At 45.2% G+C, this 11,731-nt stretch overlaps 1 protein-coding gene across 2 annotated transcripts; it reads left to right on the plus strand.

Annotated features, from left to right (window-relative positions):
- Positions 1 to 1,184: 1,184 nt before the first annotated feature.
- Positions 1,185 to 4,975, plus strand: LOC123135960 (G-type lectin S-receptor-like serine/threonine-protein kinase At2g19130). Of its 2 annotated transcripts, none has more exons than XR_006466405.1 (2): positions 1,185 to 1,547; positions 4,832 to 4,975. XR_006466405.1 is itself a non-coding variant. In XM_044555233.1 (2 exons), the coding sequence occupies exon 2, from the start codon at positions 3,448 to 3,450 to the stop codon at positions 4,465 to 4,467; it is 1,020 nt and encodes a 339-aa protein (XP_044411168.1). In that variant the 5' UTR covers positions 1,185 to 1,547; positions 2,122 to 3,447; the 3' UTR covers positions 4,468 to 4,975. The 2 variants fall into 2 exon arrangements, 1 of the variants encoding a protein (XP_044411168.1); XM_044555233.1 differs by having other exon boundaries at positions 2,122 to 4,975.
- Positions 4,976 to 11,731: the final 6,756 nt, after the last annotated feature.

Genomic DNA, 11,731 nt, shown 5'->3' on the forward strand with positions numbered 1-11,731 from the left:
AATACGGCTGGTGGTAGGTCCGGCTGCACAGCGCCGCTGCCCGCCTCAACTTCTCGTGGGGCAAGACGCCGTCCAGCTCGAACCGACGCCGCAGGGGGTGCTGTCTGCGGTCGTGGCTAGGAAGGTCCGGAAGGTGAGGGAGCGCATCGCGGTGCAGGACGCCAACGAGGAGTACATGGCGGATCTCCACCGCCAGTACCCCAGCTGGTGGAGCAGAGTGGAAGATCTTCGCGGAGCGCGCGGTCAAAGGAGAGGTCATTGTCCTCTCGGATGATGAGGAGCACGGTGGCGACGACGAGGACTTTGACGTTGAAGAATGGCGGAGGATCTTTCCCAACTGCGGCAATGACGACACAAGCCGGGACCCCATGGGCGGTGGGATGTCACGAGCAGATTGACTCGCCCTTTTATAAGGGTGATGATGTTTAGTTCTTGGATTAATTTGATAAATGCGCTCGAATTTTGGCGATTTCAAAAAATGGCACTGCATTTTCCAAAGTCTGCGGTGGCATTTTTCAAAATTTGCAGTGGCATTTTCCAAAGTTCAGAAATTGCAGTGGCATTTTTTGGAATCGCCAAAATTTGAGTGGCATTTATCAAATTAACCCATAGTTTTAAGTTCAAGTTCATGATCAGGTTTAAAAACTAGACTATGTTTCGACGTATGATTACGTACATTATGTGTCGAATTCCATTGTTTAAATCGAATTTATGTTGAAAATTTGTTTTTTACTCCGTTAAATCTAGAACTTCGGCTAGGTCCGATCAAAATTTAGTGGAGTAAAAATCCTCCACTAAGTTTACTCCGCCGTTTATAAGTCAAGTCTGCCCTTATCATGAGTAATATTATATTATGTGATGTACTGATCGACCACATGATCGAAACAAGCTTTGCCGCGAACCAATTTGTGGTTGTATGATAAGAGAACAGTTGTATCCTTTGTCCACTCGAGTTGAAGTCTCGGACTTGACACTGGCGGTTACATTTTTCCAGATTTATTTCACGCCTTCCAGCAATGTACGTTCAGTGGAAGGAGACGTTTCCGTCGACTACGAAAGCATGTGTAACGGTTTCGTCAATCTGATGATGATGTGCCGGTTTAATCCCTTAAAGGTGCTCGTAGGAATAAGATGTGCGTGCGCTTAGTGCCCGGTCAGTTCTCGAAAAAAGAGGAACACACAAAACGTCCTTTGCCCACGTGAGGGGGGCGTAAACCTGGACGTTTGACATCCAGCCAAGCCGGCGCCTCATTCCAAAATCTCGTCGCATGGGAGCAATTCAAGGATCATGCATCATGCCCTCCTCCTCACCGACACAGATTTTCCACTTGCCACCAGTCCAGACATGAACCGGAAGGGAGGGAGTACGAGGAAGGTTCACAGTCGCCGCACCCTGTATTCCCAAACTTTCCGTTCCAGCGCGCACGGGGGCCAAGCAGGCGGCACGCACAGAGGGTGTTTGATGAAATGCCTCACCGAGCGAGCGGCTTTGTGGGGGTTGCGTTCAACTTGCGCCGCTTCAGTCGGCGTCAGGGTAGCGACAGCAGGTAATACCGGTCCCATTGCTTTAGTCATGAATCGAAAGATGCGCGCCTCTTTTGATTTTGACTCTCTGCTGTAAGAATTCATGCCAGCATGCACTATTAATTTGCCAAATACTCCCTTCGTATTAAAATATAAGACGTTTTGTGACATAGTAGTAGTGTAAAAAAAGACTTATACTTTGATGCGGAGGGAGTACTATCGAATGACATAGTCAGTCCTGTCTACGCCCGCCCAATAGAGCTGTTCAACTGAGAACTCTAGATGCCAGTACTGGCCGAACATGCCTGATGTCGACTGTGAACCACATGTTACAGTCTCTGCTTTAGTGCGCTTGCCTGTGTGCACGTATGTGTACCGAAATGCTCAACATTTTCCACACTGAATAGTCATTGCTATCCATTAATTCAACCACACCGCCAACCATATGCGACCTGGAAAATTCCTCTATGACATAGCACACCATTGACTTGACTTGCAACCGAAGGTGCTGCTTGGTTCCCATATATCTGTTCAGTTAGGACGGACGGAGCACATCCATTAGTACTCACCAAAAAATACCTCATCAAATTCTGCTAGGACGGACGGAGCAAACCGATTTCTCACCAAGAAATACCTCATCAATGGAGAGAGCAAGCAAGTGGAGGTCTGTGCTCCCATCTTCCTTTGTTTTACTACTCCCCTTCCTCATCAACCTTGTATGCCCCGGCTGGAAATTCACGGATGCAGGAGACACGCTCCTTCCTGGGCAATCTGTAAATGCTAGCCAGATCCTGCTCTCAAACAATGGTGTCTTCAAGTTGGGTTTCAACCCCAATTTGCAATATTATTATCCCCGGTATTGTGATTTTGGCACCTGGTTCACTAACTCATCGTCCCACGATGATTATTCGCTGGTTTGGCAACCTGATCTGGAAGCGACTTTTGATTGCAATTCATCATCAGCTACCTTATCAGAGAACGGCACGCTACATATAACCGACAGCTTTGGTTCTGTCCTTTTGAACTTAGATTACAGGACGACCACTTCTATCTCTGCCATTGCAGTGCTTCTTGATAATGGGAATCTTGTATTAAGAGACCAAGCAAACAGTTCGCAGGTGCTTTGGCAGAGTTTTGACGGCCCAACTGGTATACTGCTCCCTGGAATGCGCCTAGGGTCCAATTCAATCATCGGCAAGAGCCAAGAGCATGATCCTTTTTTCTTCTCTGTATGATACTCATATGACAAATTTTACTCTGACAGTGGATGCAACAAGAATGCGAGGTTTTATTATTCAGCATAATCCTTTTGGTTTAGTGTTTGCTGGTACTTTTCCTAGCTGGATAGTTCGTGAAGATGGAGACTTTGTTCTGACACTAAATGACGCACATACATACATGCGTTTAAATGGCTCTGGATTTGTTGAATTTGCTAAGCAAGAGGCACGCAGTTCTGTTTTGTGGTCTGCTCCAGAAAGTTTCTGCGACTTTTGAGTCGTACTGTGGACCTTATGGAATCTGCAAAAGGTCAGGCCTCTGCATATGCCCTGCCGGTTTTGATCCATTAAGCACAACATCAAGGAGTTCTCTTGGCTGTTCGAGGGAGGTTCCTATGAATTGTGAAGGAGACAATTCAACTCATCGAAAAGGGGTGTTTAACCCAATAGATGGCGTCTACAAGTTACCCAAGAATTCTTGGCCCTCTATTGCCAGAAATCTGAAAGAGTGTGAACCTCCTGCTTAAAGGACTGTACCTGTACTGCCTTTGCTTACAATGTGACATGCCTGTTATGGTTTTGGGAGTTACGGAACACGGTAGTGCTTGACTCTGGTTCAAATGGCAATCGTTTGTACATACGTGTTGCCACCAAACAACAAGATGGACATTTGGGTTTCAGAGCTGCTCCTCTCTTTCTAACGGCAATGGCCACGTTAACCATCATTGTTTTGGTCATTGGTCTGACTGTTTTGTGGAGATGCAGAACAAAGTTATTCAGAGCAAGAACTGTGTATGAAAACGGAAGCCTTGTGGTCTTCTCATTTGCACAAATAAAGAACTCAACAAAAAAATTCTCTGAAAAACTCGGAGAAGGTGGTTTCGGCTGTGTTTTCAAGGGGACATTGCCAGGTTCTGCTGTAGTGGCCGTCAAAAGGCTAAAATGCCTTAGGCAAGGTGAGAAGCAGTTTCGAGCAGAGGTGCAGACCATTGGGATGATTCAACACAACAATCTTGTCCGTCTACTTGGATTCTGTGCTGATAGCAGTAGCAGGTTATTGGTGTATGAGTACATGGAAAAAGGTTCTTTAAACTCACATCTCTTCTGCAAGGATTCTGCAAAACTGAGCTGGAAACTGCGGTACCATATAGCACTTGGAACAGCAAGAGGCCTGGCTTATCTGCACGAGGAGTGCAAGGATTGCATTATACACTGCGACATGAAGCCGGACAATGTACTTCTTGATGCACAGTTCTGTCCCAAGATTGCCGACTTTGGTATGGCGAAGCTTCTTGGTCGAGATTTCAGTAGGGCCCTGACAACAATGAGAGGGACCATCGGATACCTTGCACCGGAGTGGATCTCAGGGCTGCCGATCACACACAAGGCTGACATCTACAGCTATGGAATGATGCTTTTTGAAATCATATCAGGGCGAAGAAATGCGGAGAAAATTAAAGAAGGGAACTTTACTTACTTTCCCATCTTTGCTGCAGTCAAGCTGCATGAAGGGGATGTTATGTGCCTGTTGGATAGAAGGTTGGAAGGCGATGCGGATGTGGAGCAGCTGAGCAGAGCTTGCAGAATTGCATGTTGGTGCATTCAAGATGCTGAAGATCATAGGCCAATGATGGGGCAAGTTGTTCAGATGCTAGAAGGTGTTCTGGATGTCGAATTACCTCCCATTCCAAGGTCACTGCAGAATTTTGTGGGTATGGAGGATTGATTGCAGTGGCTCTACAGGCCTGTACTGTCTCTGAAAGACTAAAAAAGCTATTTCTATCTGTCCAAATCTATGTCAAGAATTAAGTTTTCAGAGTTATGTGTATTTTATATTCTCTAAACTACGCTTATGCCCTATTCTGCCAAGGTTGTGAACTGCAATTTGCTATCATTATAGACTTGTCATCACTTGTTTCTCTGTTGGCATGATGGCTTGTCCATTCGACGATCAGAACCGTAAATCTTTATGTATTTATACGAAATTGAGTTCAAGATATGAGGTGAATGAATTCTAGTAGATGTACTTACTGCACTATATACTACCATCTTTCCACAAACTAATTAACTAATCCTTCTGTTTGAAGCAGGGTCCTCAATGGTTCACTACAGTACCACACACGTTTGCAGAATATCAATTATGTCTTTTTTGTGCTAAATTTACTTGATAGCACGGTTGTAGATTCTTGTGAATAATTGGGTAACCACATGAAAGTATGGACAATATGAAGACATTTTTGGCTGTCTGTAATGCACAAAATTTAGATTAGATCCATGCAGGGCCGGTCCTGAGATTTTTGGGGCCTGGGGCGAAACAAAAACTCGGGGCCCTCGAATATAACAACAATAATCAGTGTTACCAATGAAGTTTTTTATCAGATAACGTTACACGTATTACCTTAAAAATTTCTTCTAATTCTCAATGCTAAGTCTCTTATGACAGGGTTAATGTCAGTTTCATACATTAATTTCTTTCTGAACTACCTGTACTACTCTTGAAAATTTTGTAAATAGCTTATCTCCGTGATTGTAACATAGTTAGTGGTAAAGCTAGAAACAAAACCTCTTCCGGGTAGATGGTGTCATGATCGACGGAAGCATGTGCAGGCTGCAGACGAGAGGAGCAGCTGATTGTCAGATCATAGCAGTGGAACGCAGATTGAGGGAAGCCGGACGGGGGCATGTACTCGTGTGATTACAGCAGATCGATCGATGACCTTCATTGTGCGCGGGCACCATGTGAGATTGTTGGCGGCGTGCGATAGGAACCTTGGATTAGGGCTTTTCGAAAATAGGGACCGAGGAGATCAGACGATCTTTACATTCCCTACTTACAACTATGAGCCCAGTATACACGGAGATACAGATACGATCTCGGCCGTGCAATCGTGCGTCTAACTCTCAGGACAATCGCGAACCAACCTGTGGTTGAGATGGTTAGATGGACAGTGGTATCCCCAACCCACCAGAGTTCAAATCCCGGTGCTCGCATTATTCCTGGATTTATTTCAGGACTTCTGGTAATGTGCTTTCAGTGGGAGGATGATATGCCGGTTCAGTCTCTCGAAGGTGCTCATAGGGGTAGGATGTGCGTGTGTGCGTTCATAGGGGTGAGTGTATGGGGAGCTCCTATTGGGCGTTGTAGGCGCCCGTTGGAGAACTGGCGCCTACAGCGACCAGCCGTGGGCCGCGGCCCATTAAAAGATCGCTCGATCGCTCCCTTCATGTTCGCTCGCTCGCTCGCTGAAGAAAAATGACTCGCATCGCTGGCTTTTTTTGGCTGTGCTGCGCCGCTGGTTCAGAAAAAAGACCGGCCTCCGGGTTTTTTTACAAGTTTGAATATGTTTATGAAAAAAAGGTCATCGATTTTGAACAAAAAAGTTCACAATTCTGAAAAAAGTTCATCAATTCTTAAAAAGTTCATCGGATTTGAAAATAGTTCATTGGATTTGGAAAAAAAAGTTCATAAACTCAAAATAAGTTCATCGAATCAAAAAAAGTTCATTGGATTTGAACAAAAAGTTCATAGAATCGAAAAAAGTTCATCGGATTTTAGAAAAAGTTCATCGATTTTTAGAATAAGTTCAGAAAAATGTTAAGAAGTTCATTGAACTTGAAAAAAAGCTAATCAGTTTGAAAAAATTCATTGAACTTGAAAAAGTTCACTGAATTGAAAACAGTTCATCAATTTAAAGAAAAAGTTCACGAATTAGAAAACAAATATAATCTATTTGTAGACATTTCACGCATTTAAGAAAAAAGAAAGAAAACAGGAAACAAAAAAAGAAAGGGGAACAAACACAGGAAACAAAAGGTATAAAAAGGGAAAGGAGGCTTTCACAAGTCAGGGCGGTGGCGTAGTGGTCTGTGGAGTTTCTATCAACTTAGAGATCGTTGGTTCGATTCCCGAGCGCGCACGCTTCTCCTATATCTCGTTTTTTGAGTTGGAAAACAGGGGGCGAAATGGGAGTTGGGCCGATCGGCTGTGCCCTCGCGGCCTCGCCTGTACGAAGCTCATGGGCCAGAACTCTAAAGCAAACAGCAACTAATTTTTTTAAAAAAAAACCCCGTCTCATTGTTATAATTAGCATAAAAGGATGTATCCTCTGGTTTCTGTGTAGTGTCAGCCTCTGCTTTCAGCTTGGTTGGAGTTTTTTTATTTTTTCGAGGGAGGTGGAAACATTTTTATATTCAACAAATAAGGAGTTTGGGATACAAACAATTTCAGGAGTCCCTAACAACCACACATAACGACCAGGATGTAATGGTGCTGCCGCCTTTGCCAGATCATGTGCTTCAAAATTGGACTCCCTCATTTCATTTTCTTCTTTGGTCTTGAATAATGGTGCTGCTGACGGCCTGACGCCCAGGAATGGTTTCTCCAGATGATAAACCGTTGCCAGACAGTCCGTTGCGATGATTATCATTCTCAGATAGATATCAGAAGCCAAATTAAGACCCTCCAAGCATGCCATCGCCTCCAAAGGTTCTGGTTCAGCTAAGTTGCTCACCACTACAACCGAAGCCCCCAGATATTTTTGACGGTGAAGCCCCCAGATATGTCCCATGACCGTCCCGTCACACCGCCGCAATGGCTCCTTTCTCCTGGTTCCTTGAAACCAAAGCATCCACATTCACCTCAGCGAAGCCCGAAGACGGTGGAATCCGTCGTTTAGTCCTGGGACTGGGAGCATGAGCTGGACCACTAGAGTTTCTGTTGTTGCTACTGTCAGGAATCAGCGCAAGGTCTCCCAGGTATTTCTGAATGAAACTGAAAGTTGAGAGCGGCGATTCGAACTCCTGCTCATGGATGGCCCTTCGTCTAGCCCACCAAATGGCCCACAAGTCCTTCTAGCCCACCAAATGGCCCATAGACTTTTTCTCTTAAAGTAAAAGGTGGTGCGTGGCCGACCTTATATTTCAAAGAGGCATAGCCTGATGAAGTACAGTTACAAAACTTGTGAAGTGCACCCAGGTGTAGGGCCACAAGCAGCCTGGAAAGAGAAGAAAAGGAGGAGAGAAGAAGAAAAGAAGAAACAGAGCCTAGTCACTAAGCACTAAGCATTTATATCTGGCCATGGGCCAGGCCGGGCCGGGCCTGAAAAAGCCCACGGCAGAAAACTGAGGCCCAGGCCCTCCCAGGCCCTATCACTGGGCCTACTTTTCAAGCCCAAGCCCGACCCATCTGGTAAAAAGCCCTAAAAAGCCCTTAGGGCTTAGGGCCGTGGGCCGGGCCTCTTCTTTAAAATGCCAATATGCCAAGCCCAAGCCCGTCCAGGCCCTATTGATGGGCTCAAAAGTCAGGCCCAAGCCCGGCCCATGGGCAAGCCCATCGGGCCTAGGCCCTGGATTTTAGGGCCGGGCCTGGGTGGGCCGACAGGGCCGGGCCTGAGATGGCCAGGACTACTAAGCATGGTGACCCATGACTGCAAAGCATCCTTGTCCGGTTGTTTGGTGGTTCTGTTGCTACATTGATAACTACGAAGTTGTTATTATGTTTTTCAACAGATAATTCCAGAGGAGTGTGTGCCTCATCTGATGTTTCAGAAAGGCCGCCTTGATGTTTCGAATATACAACCAGGTCATCCTACGAATCACTCCTGTTCATATCAGATTTCTAAAACCAACGAAGACATGACAATCAAAGATTGGAAAAAATGTATGGTCACTCGTAGGGAGGTACTTGGAAGGGACATTAGGCGAAGGGCAAGAATTAAAGATAGGATGATATCCATTCTCCATAATGGAGAGTCATGGACAATCTTGTTTTATGCTATTTTACTTAAGAGAACCTAGTAGGTCCTACGAGAAAAGTAGGTCCTAAATACAATGTGTTATTATGTGATACACCATGCTAGAGTTGATGATGATGAGGAGTTGTAATTATGACTACTAACCAACTTGCTATATGATGTCTCATTGATAAAAATGATGATCACGAGGAGGTGTTATATATGACAATGATGTATTATCATTATAAGTTGTTAATGATATGATGATGATGATGATGATGTAACTCATTCTGATGTAAAAACAATCTCTAAATCGCTACTGTATGAAAACTTGTATAATGGCATATGAATACAAAATAAAATAAAAAAGAAATACCCAACAATAGTAGTAGCGCGGGTAAGGAGGCGCGCTACTAGTAACTACCAGTAGCGTTGTGCACCAAAAGCGCTACTGCTAAGCACGTATAGCAGTAGCACGTGCAAGCACACACTACTGATAAAACTTTAGTTGTAGCGCCGTATCAGTAGCGTGCCACACCGCGCTACTGATATACCTAAAACCGGCGCTATTGCTAGCCTTTTCTCTAATAGTGATATAGCCCATAACGTAACAGCCAACCTCACAGACAGCGCATGTGATACTGATTCCTGATGTGAGAACATCCACTTTTTTGCATTCGGCTGCGCGTTTTCAACTAAGCTCTGTCCCAACTCTTCATCCACGAGTGCCCACACGTGGTGTGCCATAATACACTCGATTAAAGAGTGATGCCATGAATCCGGTGCACCAGCCGCACACCGCTGAAGTTGACATATTTCGATGTTCCCTTACGTCTTCTGTCGGAAGAGAATGATGCTTGGATAATCGCCACAGAAACGTTCGTACTTTGCCTGGGACCTCAGTCTTCCATAGCGATTTTCAAGACGATGCTTCAGTAGGGGCGGTTGAAGGGCCGGACGAGCCCTCGAGCCATGCTTCCCTCGTTATGGTCTCGTGGACCATGACCGGTGGAGCTGGCCCAGAAACGGCCCAGCCACCTGCGCGCCCGTGCTTCGACGGCCGTCGCATCCGTGGCACGTGGGGGCGACCACAGCCCAACAACAACGTTTCTTTCGACGGTGGCTTGAGAAACCATGTGTTAGTATTCTCTTCCCCCCGAGTTCAAAAAAATAAAAAAATTCTCTTCCCGCACAAAAAAAAGTGTCAGTATTCTCTTCCCCGTGAAAGAAACCACGTGTTAATTGCGAAGTACGATTGATTAGGTAATTTAAGCTTCTCGTTAAACTGTATCAAGGTTTACCATGACCCATGACCGGACTCTGGTCAACGCCAACGCCAAGGAGGACCGTTGTAGAGTGAACGGAAGGAAAACGCACACAAATTCCACGTCAAGCAGCCTACTTTCCATCCGCAAAAAAAAAAACACATTCCATGAAATAAACAGAATAAATTACATTTTAAACCACATATAGGTCTGAAAAACGTTATGTACAACGAAATATACATCTAAATATGTAGATATGAAAAGTACGAAGATCTACAAAACACGCAAAATAAAGGGTGGTGTGGGTGAGCATTTATTTTTGATCAAAATGATCATGTTTCAACTATGTTTAATTTAGGGTTGTTAGTCCTTGTAAGACAATAAGTTTTGGGGGAACCAGCACAACCCTCTAGGGGTGGCTTATCTCATTATATATAATGGATGTGTTACAATACGTACATAAGTACAGAAGCTATACATAGTCTAACACCCTCCCTCAATCTTAGCCACTTTCTAAAGAACTGAGAAGGGTAAGATTGCGCCTACAAGCCTCAAACTGTGGCAGAGGTAAAGGCTTAGTGAAGATGTCTGCAAGTTGATCCTTAGATGAGATAAACTTGATCTGGAGTTGCTTCTGTGATACACGTTCCCGTACAAAGTGATAGTCAACTTCAATGTGTTTCGTTCGGGCATGAAATACTGGATTTGCAGAAAGGTATGTAGCACCGATGTTATCACACCAAAGAATAGGAGGCTGTGGTTGAGACAAACCCAACTCCTGAAGCAAAGACTGCACCCAAATAATCTCTGCAGTAGCATTAGCCACAGCCTTGTACTCAGCTTCAGTACTGCTACGTGACACAGTAGCCTGTTTCCGAGCACTCCAGGCGATCAAATTAGGGCCAAAGAATACTGCATAACCCCCCGTGGATCGCCTGTCATCTGGGCTACCAGCCCAATCTGCATCAGAGAAGGCCGAAAGGACCCGAGAGGAAGTCGGCCGAATATGCATACCAAATGTCAGGGTGAACTGAACATAACGGAGAATGCGTTTAACAGCAGCCCAATGAGTATCTCTGGGAGCCTGAAGATACTGACAAACCCTGTTAACAGCATAAGAGATATCTGGTCTCGTGATCGTCAAGTACTGAAGTCCACCAACAATGCTCCTGTACTCTGTGGCATCCGCAGGAGACAAAAGCTCACCATCAACAGCTGTTATCTTGTCGGTAGACGACACGGGTGTGGTGGTCGGTTTGCACTTCAGCATGCCCGCTCTTTGTAACAACTCCAAGGAGTACTTCTTCTGCGTAAGGACAAGACCAGTAGCACGAGAAGTGACCTCAACTCCAAGAAAGTAGTGAAGCTTCCCAAGATCTTTGACCGCAAAATCAGCACCAAGAGAGCAGACAAGAGCATCAGCAGCATACTGAGAAGAGCTGACAAGGATAATATCATCGACATATACCAAAAGATACATAGTGACTTCTGACTTCTGTAGAAGAAATAATGAAGTGTCAGCAGTGGACGGCACAAACCCATGAGCACGAAGGGCAGAGGCAAGACGGGCATGCCAGGCACGAGGAGCTTGCTTCAAACCATATAGTGCTTTGGAGAGACGACAGATATAGTCAGGACGATCAGGATCAGAGAAACCAGGCGGCTGTTTCATATAAACCTCTTCCTCCAAAAATCCATGTAGAAAAGCATTCTGCACATCAAGTTGACGAAGTGACCAACCACGAGAAACAGCAATGGAGAGAAGAAGCCGAATAGTGGTAGGCTTGACGACAGGACTGAAGGTGTCCTCATAGTCAAGACCATGGCGCTGCCGAAAACCGCGAGCAACAAGTCGCGCTTTGTAACGCTCAATAGATCCATCCGAATGCTTCTTCACTTTGAATACCCATTTTGAGTCAATAACATTTACCCGTGGTGATGGAGGAACGAGAGTCCATGTCTTGTTACGAAGGAGAGCATGAAACTCCTGCTC

Source organism: Triticum aestivum, chromosome 6B (genome assembly GCF_018294505.1).
Source record: "Triticum aestivum cultivar Chinese Spring chromosome 6B, IWGSC CS RefSeq v2.1, whole genome shotgun sequence".
Lineage (NCBI taxonomy): Eukaryota > Viridiplantae > Streptophyta > Magnoliopsida > Poales > Poaceae > Triticum > Triticum aestivum.